Source organism: Mizuhopecten yessoensis, unplaced genomic scaffold, assembly GCF_002113885.1.
Source record: "Mizuhopecten yessoensis strain PY_sf001 unplaced genomic scaffold, ASM211388v2 scaffold9157, whole genome shotgun sequence".
In the NCBI taxonomy this organism is placed as follows: Eukaryota; Metazoa; Mollusca; class Bivalvia; order Pectinida; family Pectinidae; genus Mizuhopecten; species Mizuhopecten yessoensis.
The window spans coordinates 1,868,596-1,889,931 of record NW_018407907.1 but is presented as its reverse complement, the minus strand read 5'-3'; the positions used below and the strand labels follow the sequence as shown (position 1 = coordinate 1,889,931).

General features: G+C 36.0%; 2 protein-coding genes across 2 annotated transcripts; both read left to right on the top strand.

Moving 5' to 3' along the window:
* The first annotated feature begins 1,870 nt into the window (after positions 1-1,870).
* On the top strand, positions 1,871-5,653 carry LOC110457495 (E3 ubiquitin-protein ligase TRIM71-like). Its single transcript, XM_021508804.1, has 2 exons — positions 1,871-1,941; positions 3,574-5,653. The coding sequence occupies exon 2, from the start codon at positions 3,775-3,777 to the stop codon at positions 5,383-5,385; it is 1,611 nt and encodes a 536-aa protein (XP_021364479.1). The 5' UTR covers positions 1,871-1,941; positions 3,574-3,774; the 3' UTR covers positions 5,386-5,653.
* An 11,530-nt stretch (positions 5,654-17,183) lies between these two features.
* On the top strand, positions 17,184-20,766 carry LOC110457481. The gene is made up of 2 exons (XM_021508778.1): positions 17,184-17,254; positions 18,940-20,766. Exon 2 carries the CDS (start codon positions 19,141-19,143, stop codon positions 20,764-20,766), a length of 1,626 nt encoding a protein of 541 aa, XP_021364453.1. The 5' UTR covers positions 17,184-17,254; positions 18,940-19,140.
* The last annotated feature ends 570 nt before the right edge of the window (positions 20,767-21,336 follow it).

Sequence of the window (21,336 nt, the reverse complement as noted above, 5' to 3'; positions counted from 1 at the left end):
CAAAATTTTATTCTCGAACCAAAAAAATCTTCTTTCTTTTTAACAAATGTGAAGCTCACATAGCCCACTTCATCATGCTTATACCAATTTTAGTACAGTTTTATTTTTATATTTTTTTTACATATCATTATACAGGGGTTAGCCATTTAACAAAAAAATATCACCCATGGCCACAACCCTCTACTGTATACTGCTACCTCTGCCCTCAAATATTTGTTTTCATTCAGGGGAAGTATCAATATGTTCAATCACAAAAGTGTCTCCCTTTACTTGGAAGAGTATAAATCCTAATGTTGCTATCAACATAAGCTAGTCATTCAAGTATTTGTACTATTGTCATAGATTGGGTCATTCAACACTATAATATAATTTAATTTAATCATAGTAATACATCAACATAATTCATCTAACTAGGCGCATTTCATTTGGTCCAGTCAACTGAAAGCACAACTGTCTCATTTGAAATGAAAGAAACCAGGACAGGATAGAAAACAGCATTATGTATGTAGCCAAAAACCTCGTTTATCAGGGCTCAATATCTTTCTTCTTATTCTTCATAAATATAGATCTAGGGGGATATTTATTGAAGAAAAGGCTTACATTGTGCACTGACAATTACACTACACGGGTACTGATCTGTCAACAGAATCATCCTGATTTCTATCACTGCTGTATGGATGTAGATTCCGTCTTTTCGCATTGCAGAGTTATCTGCTCTTGTGAGCAGGTATTGATTGTTACGTCCTTTGTTTGTGAGTGTAACGTCATCAATTTTTGGGAAAACGACGTAATTTTATCACACAAACCAATGACGTAACAATCAATACCTGCTCACAAGAGAAGATTACTCATAATATCAGCAGAAACCAAGTATCGCTATTTCCTTTGTTTATGTACGTTTTAGAAAACAGTATGATTGTTTCTTCAATAGAGTCATTTGTATTTCCCCTTTGCACCATGACACTAGTGAAAGTAAATGAATTACTGGATTTTCATAGAATGTATACATTTCCATTCTGCTTTGAAAATATTAGATTGGCTTGACCTTTGACACCCCCTCCTCCCCCGTGACCTTTGGACGAAAAATCTTAGATTGATATATAACCTACTCTTTGATGTTCTAATAATTGACATATCAACCCGTGTGATGACCTTGACCTTTAGGGGCGGCCTGCACATTTCTATACTATTTTGTTTTAAAGATTCAGCCGGTCAGAAACTTTTTAACTTGTGTTTCTATCACATAACCCGTATATGACCTCAGGGTTTCTCTCATATGATCCTCCAGTGACCTTGAGTATTTCATGTGACCCTTTCAAGACCTACGGTTATCGATCACTAGACCTTTTAATGACCTTGGGTTGTCTATCATATGACCCTTTCATGACCTCCCATTGTATCACATGACCGGATAGTGACTTCAGGGGTCTACACACGACATTGAATGACTAAATATTAAAATGACCTTTGATGGGGCGTTAACACTGGGCTTTATAATGGATATACATATTTAGTCATTTTGAATATATACCTTATTTAAACATGTAATATTCTATGTTCTGATTTCAGATATGAAAATACCCTCCATTGCCTAGATAAAACTGTTAGCACTGTGTATGTTATGCATGAACACAACATTCTTCCTGGGGGCCGCTTACCATGCATATAATTTAGTATGACCTTTGTCAATAAATTCTTCGGTATCATATTACCTTACAAACACATTGGAATTTATATATGGGTAGGAGAAGAAGCGTTAGGTTGATGATATGTTGATATTGATTTATTACTACGAGAAAAAAAGGTAGATAAGGTAGCTATGGAGCACGTGAAAACTTTGCACGGGTAGATATATATCTCCTGGTACATGTAACTATGTTTGTCTACCAGTGTACACTTGGAAGTCTGCATAGGTAGGACGACTCACCTCAACAAGACAAGGTACGTTTAGAGCTTTGTTGATGTAATATCTGAGTTAGTATAGATGCGTTGAAAGTTTCAACTCGGTGATATGCAGTAAGTTTTTGATTTGACGTTAAATGACACAAATAATAACAACTAGTGTTGATGGCATTCAAAACATAGTAAGACACGTAAGTGTTTGTATACAATAGTTCAAAGTTAAGACGTATATTGATTGGGAAGCCTGCAATATAATGACCAGAAGGTTTTTATTCCATTACCTATTCGGAACTGTTTAGTTTATAAACACGTTTGAATGCATAATATGGACATTTTAAAGGTCTATGTATCAATTCTGAAACTCTTGTATGGAATATAGACCCAATATAAGAATAAAACAAGACTTTCGCCAGGATAGCATACTAGTTCCCCCATAAATACCAAAAACTGTAGGTACCTTTTTATCCAGAAAGGAGCATAATTCCATAATAAGGTGAACATCAATTAATAAACTTCATTAACATAATTTCAATTTAAGTGTTATGTGAACCAAATAAAATATAATTCAAACTTGTTGCGGTATTTTAGGAGATGTAAAAAAACGGGTTTCTTTTCCTTTTTAAAACTCAAACGCATCACTTCATCAATTAAGTAGGTAATTCCGGTTTATATACTTAATTCACATCATCTCAATTTAAGTTAAATGGGTATCAAATAATGTAGGATACAAATTGGTGAAGGACTTCAGGGATATTCAAACAATGTTCTTTGGGAGTGAAGTGCGAATAATATGCTCAAACAAAGAGTCATTTCTCCATAACGAAGGAGTAACTATTTATAAACGCTTTAGTATCATACAAAGGGATGTAACATCATAGGAGGAGAAAATGCTTTTAAACAAATAAACATTATCCCACACCACCGATGTCTATACTTTATTCACATCCCCTCTTTATGAGAGTTTTTTTGTTGTACTAATTCTCATCCGCCTTGGAAACGGTGAATTTTACAACAGTTCTAACCTACCTAAACACTGTTGGTCCGAAAGAAATATAAATGACAATCGCCACTTTGGCTTTTCAAGTTGATATTTGTCGTTTGATCTTTTTGTTGGGTTGATATCATTTCCTTTTTGCGAGTTTAATATACCTTTTATTGACCTTAAATATATGTTCTGCGTTGATAGGCCGTTAAGAACTCAATAAATAAGTAAATAACAAATAAAGATAATATTATCTCAGGACCCTTTTCGAGTTTCATCGAGTCTATATCAGGACCCTGTTGTGGCCTCTGTTCGCTAATCTCTGTACCTTTTTTCAAGTCTCAGCTTGTCTTTTTCAGAACACCTTTGTGGCCGTTGTTTGGGTATCTCAGGATACTTTTACGGTGTCTCTGTGTCTATCTCATGACAGACATTTTTATATTATATGTGTGACAATCTCGGAGCCCTTTTACAACCGGAAGTAATCTGAATATAGCAAGAATGTAAAAGGTATCAGAAGATTAGAAATGTAATAACCAAAACTGATGCTGGCACAATATCCTTCTTAACATATATGCTCATTGCTTATCTTTCTAACATCTACCTAAATAAAATATAACTAGCACTACTAGAAAAAACCTTATTATTCATGATGTTTTCCTAACAAAAATACATCTCTCTTTTTTCAGGTATTGATTGTGCTGTCACGAACAAAAGACTACCACAAGTGCGAGTGTGCTACCACAAAATGCTCACTTTTACAAGAAAAGAGTGTCAAGTGTTACCACAAAGTATTGACTTCTGCATAGGGGTATTGTCTCTACTTTGTGTGTTCTGTTCCTTGGATAAAGCTATTATAATGGTTGTTTCTTCACTCATCAGAAGGTAATATGGCTGGAAAGGCTACCTCCTTCTATAAAGGACAGATCGCTGTCCGGGTTCAAGGTCATAAGACATGCGTACACCACAAAAGGAAGACATTGGACTGGTTCTGTGAGACATGTCATGACGTCATATGTACAAATTGTATTTCCACATTACACAAAGGTCATGGCATTGTCCCGTTGAGTGAAATTACTCCAAACAACAAACATAAAATAAAAACGTTCATCAATGAAACAGAACAAAAGGAGCTGATTCAAATACAACAGGAAATCAATTCAACCCAGGAGAGTCTCGAAAAACACCTCAGCCATTTCAAACTTGTAGCAGAAGAAGTGAAAAACCAAGGAATAAAACTAAAAGAAGACGTTGATGTTCTTATTGCTGAAACACTTTCACAATTAAAGGATTTAGAAAATGAAAATACACAACTCCTCACCAGGTACAAAACAGAACTGGGAAGGAAACTTGCAGAATTGAAGGATCAACTAAACCAGTGTAAGGAAACCCTTCAGACTGGCACAGATATCAAGGTATTTGACGTTACAAGTAGGCTTAACATAGACATCACATTACCTAGAAGACCTGTTCTTGGGACCGCAAAATACAGTCCAATCATTAATCCTTGCGAATCCTTGACGTTTGCATTGGGAAAAATGACCTTGACTTCATTTGGTCAATCCGACGGTAACGTCTCTTTTGAAGACGGCACATCAGCTGGAATATCAGATCTACAGCCATCGCGACCTTTAGACCAAATGGCGTACGAGATAATCCATTCAGCAAAACTGGACTCACCTCTACCAAAGATTTCGGTTCTGTCAGAATTGGATTCTCAATATAACATTAGTTATATCTGTCCTGCTAGCGATGGTGGTGTTTGGACATGTGAAATAAATACTAACCCTTTGACACATTTGACCAGTGAGGGAAGGGTATCACAACAAATATGGAACCCTGTCTTTGTTACAAGCATCTGTATATCTCCCTCTAACCAAAACCTCTGGGCATGTTCTCAGGAAAATAAGAGTGTCATGGAACTGCAATCGGGTGCATTGGTCCGTAAATTCAACACAAAGGAAAAACCCAAATGTCTGTGTGTTACTAAAGATGGCCATGTCCTTGTGGGGACGAAACACGGAATCACCAAGTACACTCCAGGGGGGATGTCAAGCCTCATGACAACATCACAGTCAAATAAACCATTAGTTTGTTCACCACGTACGATCTCAACGTGTCCGGTCAGTGAGAATGTTGCTGTAATTGACGGAGACCTGTCAATTGATGGTGGTGGAGACGAGCCTTTTGTCATTGTGATTGACAAACATCTACGGGAGGTATGCAGGTACGGAAGACACGAACACGGCAGTATAACTGGATCCCTGCCTTTTTACCCCTGGGATGTAGCGTACGACAGACGGGGACAACTGGTGGTGGCTGACAATAACAACGACTGTCTGCATCTTCTGAGTGGTGATGGACAATACTTGGGACTGCTGTATACTGAGATAAACAGGCCACAGGTTGTATGTTTGGACAGGCAGGGAATTCTGTGGGTGGCGTTTGGTAGTATGTTTAGAGCTGACAAAGTAAAACGACTTCAGTACATCAGCGATTAAATCCGTATGCTATCATTATAACGTGTCGACCGTCATCCTTTACTAATACTTCAGATATATACAAGGAATTCCGACGTAACACGTGGTTTACTTATGACGTCATAGACTAACCTTGTTCAATGAGAGTCTTGTCGCTTCGCCTCTGATAACATGGAGAGTGTCCCTGCGTCAAACGCATAAATGACTACAGTTAAGTATTTGCGTCAGTTTTATTTAAGTAGGACTGTTCCGCTAATGTCGTGTAAAGAACAACGCATATACAAATCGCAGTAAATAAATAAATTATTGAAGAAAATATATATAAATGTTAATAATTGTTCTATAGTTGAAATGTATATATATGGATTGAATGGATTTTTCAAAAGTGTCATGCCCGTATGAACGCAAATCGGTTACATTCATATTACACATGAAGCCCACACGGGATTCATGCAATATGGATATAACCGACGATTTGCGTTCATACCAGCATGATAAATAAAAAACGTTGTTCTATCCCTATGCAATGTCAAGATTGCATCATGTTTATGACATAGCCAACTGGGTAGGAGAAAAATAATCATTCAATCCCTTGGTGTTAGATTTGGAATCTCAACCCTCAGGGAAGATTCTTTGGTAAACCTCGTGTTTGGCGATTTAAAAATCATCCCCCTCGAGTTGAGATTCCCCTATCCGATCCCAAAGAGGGTGAACGATTATTTTAAGCCAACGTGAGACGGTCATCTCAGCAACTTTCATTTCATTTTCTTTTTCATCTTGTTATATCTCGTCATGTTGCCGGATACCTCGTCAAATCAATGACCAAATAAAATGTTAATGTCAATCTGGTCATCAATTGAAGTATCTGGTTTGACCAGACAAAATCTCTATCAGTTGACAGGTGTGCATTATATATTTCAATTAGTGATAAAGTTACCTCCCTTGAAACCTAAGGAGTGCAGGTTATCCCTACATGGGTGTGTGTGTTCCGTTAGAACTTGTCTTTAAGACATACAATTTTTCAGTTATAAATATATCGTATGTAACTAATTTTTTAGCTTGCGGTTTGAGTGATCATCATAACTGCACTTTTTACAGCTGTGCAGGCATAAAGACATATCACGTGACACCTGCTAATGTCAGTTTTACAAATTTTCTCAGAGACAAAAGTCAGAAGCCTTGTTGCATTTGTTATGCCCCCTGCAAGCTATCCACTCATCTCCATAAATCATCAACAAACAATATGGAAATGATTTCATCTAATCGTACTATTAAGTTGTTATTCAATTTATTTAAGGATCCCTATCCCACTGCACGTCAGCTTTTCGTATAACCTGACCTTCCCATGATTTTGTTTTGGATATAACTTAATGTAGTTGGGACAGGACATTCTCTTACCCTGGACAGGTTTATCCGCACTTTTACCGGTGTGGGATTTCCTTGTCTCACCCTAGGTTTGAAACGGGGGGAATCCCCTTTTTATAACAATGGTATGAAGTCACTTCAACAATCTGTCAACGTCACGTCAACCCTGAATTTAGCATGTAACGTTATCATTACATTGTGTATATGATACCCACTGGGAGAACAGGCTAAGAGAAAAATAATCATTCACTCCCTTGTGGGTGAGATAGGGGAATTTCAACACTCGGGGAAAGAGTCCTCTATCTCACCCCCAAGGGGGTGAATGATTCTATTACTCCCGTTGACCAGGCATCCAAGTCAGCTAGAACAACAGCATAGCAATATGAGGATCATGTTTCGAGTCCAAGTCAATACCCCAATGTAGCTTTACACTGAAAACTCTGTTGTTGATTATGCTTTGTTAAATTAACTTTTTTCTTTTCACGAAAATCCTTCAGAGTATAGTTTTCTTTTCAGAAATGTTTTATTACAGTAATATCCATGGTGTAAAGAAGTAGTTTCGAATTTGTTTTTACATTTGTTTTTGACCGTTGTACAGGAATCCATAAATTGTATCATTTTTAAGCACATTGACATGTAGTTAGCTGAACAAGGTATGCAGGACACTTATTTGTGCAATAATCAAATCTATAGTTTGCATAATGACTACACATTCTTAAGGTCAGTGTCTCGTGAAAAGTATTGTTTTTTTGTAATAAACATCCCATTTCGAATCACTGTGGAATTACTTGTTGCCATTTGTCTATTGTACTACTGGGTATAGCTTGCTGTGTACCTGGTAGTTCGAATCATGATATATCACTGGTTTAACGTGTTTATATAACGTGAAGCTCTTAAGGAAAGATGTCTCAGCGATATCCAAAATAAATGGAGATAAAGAAGCACATTGAAGCCTCCCCGAGAATTAATATAACACTGATGTCAATGTTTATGACTCCTTTTCCACTGCAAGCAGAACACTAAAAACATCCCAATGTAGTTATTTTTACATACAGTAATTAACCTTCCCATAATTTAGTCTAAGATGCAGCTGTATCACAACTGGGCTAAGATACTACCGCTGACTAGGTCACTGTTTTGGCGAGAGACATTATAATGGTTTGTTGTCAAGATGAATCCGAATCCGGGTAACAAGCCCCATTGTATTTATTTACAACACACTATCGTTGATTAATTGGTGATGCAAAGATCCTGAAGTGATTAACGGTTATAAAGTCAAAGTATCAAGAACATATCTATCATTACTATCTAAAACCAAGTCAACATTTTAAAATGTGTTTAATCTTGCAGTGACATTAGAAAACATATTTTTTACTCGCTTTTCAAAGACTAATTTCCTAAAGGACTTCATATTTTATCAACACTTAAATTTATATCTGTTTGATTATGAGAATGTTAAAAGTTATGCATTTATAAAAGTACTGTTAAGATGAAACGTACGACAAACTGGGACAACTGGTAATGGCTTACTGTTTCAACAACTGTCTACATCTGCTGAGTGGTGATTGACAATACCATGGACTGTTGTATATTGACATAGACAGGCAAAAAGCTGTGTGTGTGGACAAGCTAGGAGTTCTGTGGATGGGGTCTAGATATCTTACGTTCAGGGCTGAGGAAGTTCAACGACTACAGTATACCAGTGTTTGAATCAAAATTTATGTTATTTAAATCAATTGTATCTATTGTTTATGCAACAGATGTTGTTTCTTGATTCCCCTTATAAAAACCAGCCTAACCATTTTCATTATTTCCCTTGTACATTACAAGGAAAACCTAACAACCCAATCAACATTTAGACTACTGACTGGTCAAGATACAATGTGTCGATACATTTAACAATTTGTATAAACATTGAACAGTTATGTCATTAAATCAAACAATTGTTCAGATGCATTTCTTTTTATAGACACATTGCGTACTATCGGTACATTAAGCGTGGATGCATTGAGTTTGTACAGTGAACAGTGTTTGGATATATTGAACAATTGTGTCTGTTCTTTGAACTAATTATATCAATACAATTTGTTGTATGGATGTTGTTGTGGGTGATTTATTTGTCATCTTTTAAGAACATATAAAGTACGGATGGTATATGATAAGATCACAAATGATTGCAATCAAGTTAGTCTTGTCACTGGATTTCGAATAATACAACTAAAAATGATCAGTGCAGTTAACAACATAGCCAGCATTAAGTTTGGAGTTTTTATAGATTGTACAATATTGTACAAATGATTTTTTTCTTCTTATTAATGAATATAATTGTGAAGTGAGTACAAAATGTAGTTGTTGTCCAAGTCGACAGAATGTTATTAATGACTAAATAAAAATTTAACATGTGAATAGTTTTGTTGTTTTGAATAAATTTTAAACAGCAAAAGTGATGAATGCTGTATTGCGAGGTAAATTACATCTTGTTTGTAGCTTACATTTTTTTATGACATATTGTCGGGTCATGATACTGATTAAATTTCATACAAAAAAATAGGTAGTCGTCATTGCACATACAACATAAAAATTGCCTGAACCTTGACCCCGTTCTGGTGCTTGTGGTATTAACCGAATAGTGGCTTGTAAAACAGCATTCCATTATTCCATGATGACGAGGCCTTTCAGTGATTGACATTTTTAAAACCTCTTGTCATGATATCTATCTTTTAGTATTAAGTTAGCTTTGCAAATTCTTCTGTAATGATTTAATGAATAGGAACGTACCAACTAGGCAAGCGTTGACCTTTGTCTCCTGACCTTCACCTTTACGACACACAGCCGATAGTTGTATGTAACCTGTTGTTTAGTGGGAAACATATAGCGATTGAACATATGTTTAAATATTCATACCCGTATGAACGCGAATAAGTTACGTCCTTAATGTATGAAGCCTAGTAGAGTGCTTATAAAATCAAAGAGTTCTCTTCACATGACCCGTTTATGACCACTGAGCTTCTATCACATCAGGGGCTGCAGTGGCCGAGTGGTTAAGGCATCTGAACGTCTACAATCACTAGCTCTTTAGCATTGGGTTGTGGGTTCGAAGCCTAACAGATGCAGTTGCTAGGTACTGATCCCAGCTCGATGTTTTTCCGGGTACTCTGGCTTTCTTCCACCACCAAAACCCGATATGTCCTTAATTGGCCATTGCTGTTCATAGGACGTCAACACAATCAGACCAAACCAAATATATCACTTGACCCTTTAATGACTTTGTAGTATGTTTGCAGGACCCTTTCAGGAAGGCACTGTACAGAAGAAATTATGAACCAGGTAGCTTTGCCTTACTTTACAGGTCATAGCCAAAATCTTACGTTCAATGAAAGAAATGTTCGGCTGTCATATGGCAACATATCAACGTAAAATTCATCACGTCATGTTAAATATGTTTTATTAAAACTTGTTCCATTGAAAGTTTGATTTACGATATGAGAATACCCTACATGACAATATTGCACTGTAGAACCCGGGTGTGCTATACAAATAGCAATTTAATAGTTCTTCAAAGGGCTCACGCAAGCCTACTTGAAATTGACATAATTCATTGTGTCAACTAAGTGCTCTGTTACGACATTACCTCACATACATACACTTATGTAGCTAAGTATAAATGAATTGAAGATGTAAAATATAGCCAAGCAATAAATTTGTCGATCCGATTTCTTTCTGCTTGGTTGTAGTTGATAAAGTATCTATGGTGTACATCCTAACTTGGGAGAGGTAGATGCATATCACCTGGTTACTGTGTTTCTCCAACAGTAAACACTTGGAGCATATACGGATAGGACGACTCACATCGACAAAACTAACAAGTAAATGTGTGATGTTGAGATATGTTTGAACCAGTGTTCATGTTATGGAAGTAAAACGTCGGTCTCTGGCAACAGGTTTTGGATCTGAATGGGACACAGATAATTACACACTGCTTTTGATTGCAATTAAGACAAAGAAGTTTGTTGTCTTCTTTAGTTATAAATTAAGACCTGGTATATTGACTGTAATCGAGGAACATTGTGACCACAGTGTGTTCACCACATGACCTAGACGAACGTCTTTATTCTTGTGGCTTATTAAACTATTTGGTTATAGCCGTTTCCGTCTCTTCAATGACATATGGACAAATAAAAATAAACACAAATCAACTGCTAAAACATGTAATCGTCTCTGTATGTCTTTCACAGGTTACTATTATGGTCTATGTGTGTCTATATCAGATTCCTATTATGGTATCTGTGTGTCTATCTCGGAATCATATTATAGTCCGTCTCTTTCTCAGATTCTTATTATGGTCTCTGTGTGTCTATATCAGAATCCTATTATGGTAACTGTGTGTCTATATCAGTTTCCTATTATGGTATCTTTGTGTCTATATCAGATTACTATTATGGTATCTGTGCGTCTATATCAGATTCCTATTATGGCATCTGTGTGTCTATCTCGGAATCCTATTATGGTATCTGGGTGTCTATATCAGATTCCTATTATGGTATCTGTGTGTCTATATCAGATTCCTATTATGGTAACTGTGTGTCTATATCAGAATCCTATTATGGTATCTGTGTGTCTATCTCAGAATCCTATTATGGTCTCTGTGTGTCTATATCATATTCCTATTATGGTATCGGTGTGTCTATATCAGATACCATAATAGGATTCTGATATAGACAGACAGATTCCTATTATGGTATCTGTGTGTCTATATCAGATTCCTATTATGGTATCTGTCTGTCTATATCAGATTCCTATTATGGTAACTGTGTGTCTATATCAGATTCCTATTATGGTATCTGTGTGTCTATATCAGATTCTTATTATGGTCTCTGTGTGTCTATCTCAGAATCCTATTATGGTATCTGTGTGTCTATATCAGTTTCCTATTATGGTATCTGTGTGTCTATCTCAGATTCCTATTATGGTATCTGTGTGTCTATCTCGGAATCATATTATAGTCTGTGTCTTTCTCAGATTCTTATTATGGTCTCTGTGTGTCTATCTCAGACTCCTATTATGGTCTCTGTGTGTCTATATCAGATTCCTATTATGGTATCTGTGAGTCTATATCAGTTTCCTATTATGGTATCTGTGTGTCTATCTCAGAATCCTAGTATGGTATCTGTGTGTCTATATCAGATTCCTATCATGGTATATGTGTGTCTATCTCGGAATCATATTATGGTATCTGTGTGTCTATATCAGATTCCTATTATGGTATCTGTCTGTCTATATCAGATTCCTATTATGGTAACTGTGTGTCTATATCAGATTCCTATTATGGTATCTGTGTGTCTATATCAGATTTCTATTGTGGTATCTGTGTGTCTATATCAAATTACTATTATTGCATCTGTGTGTCTATATCAGATATCTATTATGGTATCTGTGTGTCTATATCAGATTCCTATTATTGTTTCTGTGTGTCTATATCAGATTCCTTTGATTGAATAGAAGTACACGTATGTTATCGCTCTTTCTCAAATTCTAAAATGCAGGTTCCCTTTGAGACACAATAAGTACTATGTAAGTAAATAGGTCAAATGTCAACCTCGCTATAAACACAGTCAAATGCAGCAGTATGAAGTTTTTATTAAATGTTACCTCAAGATTCATTTACTAATGACATAAGTCTATCTAAAAGATGAGACAAAATAAAACGAATTTATATTTTACGATTGTTTGCAGCATTATCCCTCTGAGAGCTTTTGTTGACACTAATGTTTGTCTAAAACATTACTTCTATAACACTTTTTCTACATTCACCAAACTGTTATATCTATAAAGAATATAGTATTTTAAATAACTTACGCGTTTCATATAATTGTCAAAAGCCCCTCTGATCCGACGGCTTCCATGTCTTTTTTACAAAAATAATCTACATGGATGACTTTCGATGAAATTTAAATGTCAATGAGAATGAGTGCTCATGATTTGTAACTTACTGCATTTACACCAAAACCGATAAATGTATATCCCATGTGATTATAATTCATAGTTCAACTTTAGTTTGTACCATAATTAATAAATAGTTTTTGTCGTTCTAAACACTGAAAGGTTTTCATTATCTTATCTTTACAGTAGAAATACCTACGAAACCAGCCAATGTTGCGGAGTTTGCTACCACAGAATATTCACTACCACAGGTGTGAAGTTAATTACCACAGAATATGGACTACCACAGGTGTGGAATGGAATAAAAACGTTCATCAATAAAACAGAACAAAAAAAGCTGATTCAAATACAACAAGAAATCAGTTCAGCCCAGGAGAGTCTCAAACATTATCTCAGCCATTTCAAATGTGTTTCAGAAGAAGTGAAAAGCCAGGGAAACACATTCACAATTGAAACATTTAGAAAACGAAAATTCCAAACTCCTCACCGATTACAAGACAGAACTCGAGAGGAAACTTGAAGAATTGAAGAATCAACTAATACATTGTAAGGAAACCCTTCAGACTGGCACAGATATCAACGTGTTTGACGTTTACAGTAGACATAACACAGACATCACATTACCTAGAACACCCATTCTGGGGACCGCAAAGTTCAGTTCAATCCTTGCGAATCCTTGACGTTTGCATTCGGGAAAATGATTTTGAACCCTTCTAGTCAAATTGATGATCACGTCTCTGCAAAAGTCGACACACATGCTGATTCGTCTGATCAACAACTAACTCGACCTTCAGACCAAACGCCTTACGAGATGACACATTTAGCAAAACTGGCCTCACCTCTATCAAAGATTGTGGTTCTGTCAGAATGGAATTCTTCATTTGACGTAAGATGTATCTGTCCTACTAGCAATGGTGGTGCTTGGGCATGTAGACTATATGAAAGATTTTGACGTACCTGACCAGTGAGGGAAGAGTACAGCAGCAGATAAAGAGTCCAGTTAGAATAAGAAACATATGTATGTCTCCCTCTACACAAAAAGTCTGGGTCTGCTCTGAAGAAGATAATAGTGTCATGGATCTAAAATCAGGTACATTATTGACATCAGATAAATTGGTCAGTAAATTCAACACAAAAGATAAACCTAGGTGTCTGTGTGTTACAAAAGATGACCATGTCCTTGTGGGGATGAAACACGGAATCATTAAGTACACTCAAGGAGGGAAGACAAGCCTCACGACAAGAGTACAATCCAAGAAACCACTAGTGCGCTCACCAATCAAGATAGTGGAGTGTCTGGTCAGTGAGAATGTTGCTGTGCTTGATGACGATTGGGGAAATGATGGTGGATTAAACAAACCACTGTGTATAGTGATGGACAAACATCTACGTGAGTTATACAGGTATGGACCACACCAACACACCAGCAGGACAGTATCGCAGACTTTCCGCCTCCAGGATGTAACGTATGACAGACCGGAACAACTGGTGGTTGCTGGGGAATTACAACGACTACTGTCTCCATCTTCTGAATGGTGATGGTCAATACCTTGGACAGCTATATACTGACAAAGACAGGACAGTGGCTATGTGTGTATATGGGCAGGGAGTTCTGTGGGTGGTATTTGATAATGTATTTAGAGCTAATAAAGTAAAACGACGTCAGTACACCAGTGATTTAATCAAACTGTATGATATCATTTTGATGCGAAGACCGTCATCTTTTACAATAACTACCGATGTTGAACCTGACTCCCTCTATGCATAATCTTTATTTTGACTTTTTCCGTAAAGAAATTACAAGGATATTTGAAAATTCAGTCAATGATAAATCCATAGAGCGTAAAAAGAAATTTATATAATTTTGCTTTCAATATTCTAGAAAATGGCTTTGAGAACATAGATTCCATTATCCTTTGAATATACTCTACTACACATGGATTATGTCTTTCTGTTAGAGCTTATCCTATGCCTTGAAGTAAATTTACACGACATACCATCATTGAATTTGTATATAAAAATTACAACAAATTACAACAAATAGGCAAAGGCGTTTATATAAATTATTTAAATTCAAGGGTGTCGCTCTTGGAATATGCCTTCACAAAATGGGAGACTCTTTACTTGATCTCTTGCGGTATGCTATTCCGAAGTCATTGAGGAAGATCAAAAGAATCGCTCTGGGTGCAATAAAGGTAATATCGACAGGCTTTGAAATGAGATTTAACTTAATCTTTAAATAATAATAATAATAATATATACAGCATTTATATAGCGCCCTACATGATTTGTAAAATTACTCTAAGGCGCTTTACAACATATGGATAATAGTAATGGTTATAATTGTGAAAACAAACAACAAAGGCTTGCAATCACTTTCATACATTTAACAAGCAATGTGCACATAATTGAACAAATAAAAGGGTGGTATTTACATGACGTCTTTGCAAAGATTCTAAAATGACAGTATTAGCATAGCAAGTGTTTAGGTTTTATACCTGAAATCAATCTTATATTTTACTACAATGCATTCGATTTTATCTTGACAGATTCATGTGTTTTAGAATTGCACTTAATAATAATAATTACGTAACAAGATAATTTGATTATATGTATGTTACAGGGATTCGGATATTGTGTGGATCAAATTTTGTGTTTGCACGACTTTTACTCTTGTCCATTGATGCTCCAGATCAGTTTACAGCTGAATATATACCACGTGACACCTGTTAGTGTCACTTCTACTAATTTTCTCAGAGGCCAAGGTCAGGAGTCCTGTGTGATTATATATCACACCATCACACCATCCCCTCATCTCCATAAACTATCATCATCATGTGGAAATAATCATATCTAAACTCACAATCGTGTTCACATGCTGTGTATTTAAGGATTCCTGTCTCACTGTTCTCGTTGCGTTTTATATACAGTAACTTACATTAAAGTTCGTTTTGGATTTAACTGTATTAAAATTATGTCAGGGCACTTCTGGTGACCCGGCAGCTCAGTCGGTTAGAGCGACAATATAACAATTGGAGGTCTAGGGTGCGATTCCTAGTCTGACGTTTTTTACTCAGAACATTGTTTTTTATTATATTTTGTTTATATTGCCTTTATTTTTTCATAATGTCATGCAAGGTACATTGTATGGTTTTCTTTTTATAAATAATTTATCAAAGCTATAGTCATGCCGGAAAAACTATTTTCAATGCGTTATCACAGGTTTTGGCCATGGTACAAGGATCCATATGCTGTATTGTTTAGAAGCACAGTAACGTGTATTATACAGTGTATGTCGGTCATTTTGACCCCTTCCTTGTAATAACAAACACTATACATTGAGTTATTACTAAATGTTTTTATATTGGCCGATGTGTATTCATGTTGCTTTTTGTAATACATAACCCCTTCAAATCACTGTGGAATTACCTGTTGTTATTTGTCTATTGCACAACCGGGTAAAATTTGCTGTCCGACTGGTAATTTGAATCTTGATATGTCATTGGTTTGTTACTGTGGAACCTTTCTGGAAAGATGTTTCAGCGATTACGTATATATATATATATATATCGAAATGCGTCAAAAGAAATACAGATATTGAATTTGTCATTTAGTCTCCCCGAGAATTATTATAATATACCTTTGTAAAATTTCAGGATCGTTGTCTTACAGCAGACAAAACACCCAATTATTCCAATATAGTTTGTTATACATAAAACAATTTCCCTTCCCCAAATTTTGTTTAAGATGTAACTGCCGTAACTGAACCAACGTACAGCCGCTGACCAGAGCTGTCTAGCGCAAAAACATAATAATGAGGATATGGGTTCGAATCCTAATCTGGCCCAAATGCATGTTACCCTCAAAATACTATTTTTGATTAATTTGTGATACAAAGACTTTTTTAGTGATACACAGAATCCAGTTCACAGTTTCAAAAACATGTATATTATTGCTATCTAAAACCAAATCCAAATTTAAAACAAAAATATAAAATAGATAAAAAAAGGTTGTTAAATTTAACAGTGACCCATCAAAATGTACCTATGTGTTTTTACTGTTAAAGACAGGTTACCAGAGCGATTTCATATATTTTCAAAGTTGGAAATCTTAAATTTAAATCTGTTTGATTCTGAGAATGAAACAGAAGATTGTCAGGACAAAATTCTAAACAGTTTTCTATAAAATAAAATACACACACAATAACTGATAGTTTACATGAGCAAATACTAAAAAACGAGATTATTTTTCATCACGAGTACTTATTTTAGAGTTCTAAAAGATTTTCGAATGAAATGCTTACCATGCATATAATTTATTATGACCTGTGTCAATAAATTCTTCGGTATCACATTACCTTACAAACACATTGCAATTTCTATATGGACAGGAGAAGTAGCGTTAGGCTGAAGATATATTGATATTGATTTATTACTACGAGAAAAAATGTAGATAAGGTATCTATGGATCCAGCACGTGAAAACTTTGGACGGGTAGATATGCATCTCTCATGGTAACTATGTTTGTCTACCAGTGTACACTTGGAAGTCTGCATAGGTAGGACGACTCACCTCAACAAGACAAGGTACGTTTAGAGCTTTGTTGATGTACTATCTGAGTTAGTATAGATGCGTTGAAAGTTTCAACTCGGTGATATGCAGTAAGTTTTTGATTTGACGTTAAATGACACAAATAATAACAACTTGTGTTGATGGCATTCAAAACATAGTAAGACACAAAAGTGTTTGCATACAATAGTTTAAAGTTAAGACGTATATTGATTGGGAAGCCTGCAATATAATGACAAGAAGGTTTGTATAAAATATTCGGAACTGTTTAGTTTATAAAAAACGTTTGAATGTATAATCTGAACATTTTAAAGGTTTGTTCTCCTTGGTCATTGTATCAATTTTGAAACTCTTGTATGGAATATACACAATATAAGAATAAAACAAGACCATCGCCAGGATGGCATACTAGTTCCCCTGCCAATGCCAAAAACTGTATGTACCTTTTTTTCCACAACGTTTTAAAAGAAAGGAGCATAATTCTATAATAAGGTGAACATCAATTAATATACTTCATAAACATAATTTCAATGTAAGTGTAATGGGAACCAAATAAAATAGAATTCAAAATTGTTGTGGTACTTCAGAAGATGTCAAAAAAACGGTTTTCTTTTCCCTTTTTTTCTTTTTTTTGTCACTCAAATGCATCACTTCATCAATTAAGTGGGTAACTCCGGTCTATATACTTAATTCACATCATCTCAATTTAAGTTAAATGGGTACCAAATAGTGTAGGATTCAAATTCGTGAAGGACTTTAGGGATAGTCAAACAAGGTTCTTTGGGAGTGAAGTGCGAATAATGTGTTCAAACAAAGAGTCAGCTCTCCATAATGAAGGAGTAACTATTTATAAACACTTTTCACACGTAAATATTTCTGTCTACAAAGTATCATACAAATGGATGTAGTATCATAGGAGGAGAAAATGCTTTTAAACAAATAAACATTATCCCACCAAACCGATGTTTATCATTTATTCACATCCCCTCTTTGTGAGTTTTTTTTTGTACCAATTCTCCTCCGCCTTGGAAACGGTGAAGTTTACAACAATTCTAACTTACCTAAAAATGTTGGTCCGTTAAAAAAGAAATATAAATAACAATTGCCACTTTGTCTTTTCAATTTGATATTTGTCGTTTTATCTTTTTGTTTGGTTGAAGTAATTTCCTTTTGCTAGTTCAAAATACCTTTTATTGGCCTTACACATCTGTTCTGCGTTAAGAACTCAATAAATAAGTAAATAACAAATAAAGATAAGATTATCTCAGGACCCTTTTCGAGTTTCACTGAGTCTATCTCGAACCCTGTGTTGGTACATGTGTCTGTTCGCTCATCTCTGTCCCCTTTTTCAAGTCTCAGCTTGTCTTTTTCAGAACACCTTTGTGGCCGTTGTTTGGGTATCTCGGGACACTTTTACGGTGTCTCTGTGTTTATCTCATAACAGACATTTTTATAATATATGTGTGACAAACTCGGAGCCCTTTTACAACCGGAAATAATCTGAATATAGCAAGAATGTAAAATGTATCAGAAGATTAGAAATGTAATAACCAAAACTGATGCTGGCACAATATCCTTCTTAACATATATGCTTATTGCTTATCTTTCTAACATCTACCAAAATAAAATATAACTAGCACTACTAGAAAAACCTTATTATTTATGATGTTTTCCTAACAAAAATACATCTCTCTTTTTTCAGGTATTGATTGTGCTGTCACGAAACAAAGACTACCACAAGTGCGAGTGTGCTACCACAAAATACTCACTTTTACAAGAAAAGAGTGTCAAGTGTTACCACAAAGCATTGACTTCTGTATATGGGTATTGTCTCTACTTTGTGTGTTTTGTTCCTTGGATAAAGCTATTATAATGGTTGTTTCTTCACTCATCAGAAGGTAATATGGCTGGAAAGGCTACCTCCTTCTATAAAGGACAGATCGCTGTCCGGGTTCAAGGTCATAAGACATGCGTACACCACAAAAGGAAGACATTGGACTGGTTCTGTGAGACATGTCATGACGTCATATGTACAAATTGTATTTCCACATTACACAAAGGTCATGGCATTGTCCCGTTGAGTGAAATTACTCCAAACAACAAACATAAAATAAAAACGTTCATCAATGAAACAGAACAAAAGGAGCTGATTCAAATACAACAGGAAATCAATTCAGCCCAGGAGAGTCTCGAAAAACACCTCAGCCATTTCAAACTTGTAGCAGAAGAAGTGAAAAACCAAGGAATAAAACTAAAAGAAGACGTTGATGTTCTTATTGCTGAAACACTTTCACAATTGAAGGATTTAGAAAATGAAAATGCACAATTCTTCACCAGGTACACAACTGAACTGGAAAGGAAACTTGCAGAATTGAAGGATCAACTAAACCAGTGCAAGGAAACCCTTCAGACTGGCACAGATATCAAGGTGTTTGACGCAATCAGTAGACTTCATACAGACATCACTTTACCTAGAAGACCCGTCCTGAGGACCGCAAAGTTCAGTCTAAACAAAAATCGTAACGAAGATTTGGCGTCTGCATTTGGGAAAATGACCTTTACTTCATCTAGTGAAACTGATGATCACGTCTCTGCTAAAGTCGAAACATCAGCTGGATCATCAGATCTACAGCCATCACGACCTTCAGACCACATGCCGTACGAGATTATCCATTCAGCAAAACTGGACTCACCTCGAGCAAAAATTTCAATTCTGTCAACATGGTATGCTCGATGTGATATCTATCATATCTGTCCTGCTGGAGATAGTGGTGCTTGGACATGTGAAGCAAACAAGACTTTGACACATCTGACCAGTGAGGGAACAGTAAAGGAGCAGATAAAGAGTCCTGTTAGAGTAACCAACATTTGTATATCTCCCTCTACACAAACAGTCTGGGCATGCTCTGAGGAAGATAACAGTGTCATGGAGCTGAAACCAGGAACATTGCCGACATCAGATAAATTGGTCCATAAATTCAACACAAAGGATAAACCCAAATGTCTCTGTATTACTAAAGATTACCATATCCTTGTGGGGATGAAACACGGAATCATCAAGTACAATCAAGGAGGGATACCAAGCCTCATGACAACATCACATTCAAAGAAACCACTAGTGTGTTCACCATTGACTATCTCGGAGTGTCCGGTCAATGAGAATGTTGCTGTACTTGACGGAGACCTGTCGATTGATGGTGGAGAAAACAAAACACGTATTATAGTGATTAACAATCATCTACAAGAGGTTTACAGGTGCGGACCACACCAACACGGCAATAGGACTGGATCTCTGTCTTTCCACCCCCGGGATGTAACGTACGACAGATATGGACAAATGGTGGTGGCTGACTATGACAACAACTGTCTACATCTGCTGAGTGGTGACGGACAATACCTTGGGCATCTGCATACTGACAAAAACAGCCCACTAGCTGTGTTTGTGGACAAGCAGGGAGTTCTGTGGGTGGGGTTTGGTAGTATGTATGGGGTTAATAAAGTAAAACGACTTCAGTACACCAGTGATTAAATCAAACTATATGATATCCTTTTGATGTGAAGACCGTCATCTACAATATGACTCCAGAAATGGATTCTGACTCTCCATATAATTATTTACATAATAAACCATTTCGATCTTTCCCTTGAGAAAATAAAGAAACATAAAAGGTTGGTCAACTATAAAACTTATAAAGTGTTAAGAGAAAGGTGGGGTCCATTTTTGGCCAACGCAGCAATTTTTTCATATTTTGCAACAACATTGCCAGACTGCAGACAGTATTAAAAATGATGGTCTCATCTCCCTAGGGTCTGATGTGGCCAAAGTGGAGCTCCTTGAACTACAGAACATGAAGTTATACTTACTCAAGAGCCTGCAAAATCACAATCTATAGTTGATTTTTTTCCGTTATAATGCTGCTGTTTATAGGTGTAGTTGATCAGTTTGATACCACATATGTATATTTACTAGAATCAGTGATGCCAGTACTGGGTTCTTTGCCAAAACTGGAGTAAAAATGAGCTAAAAAGATCATTTAGTGTCTTATAGTGTCAGTACAGTGATCCTGAAGCTGTATTATTTGTAATCGCAGTAACATGT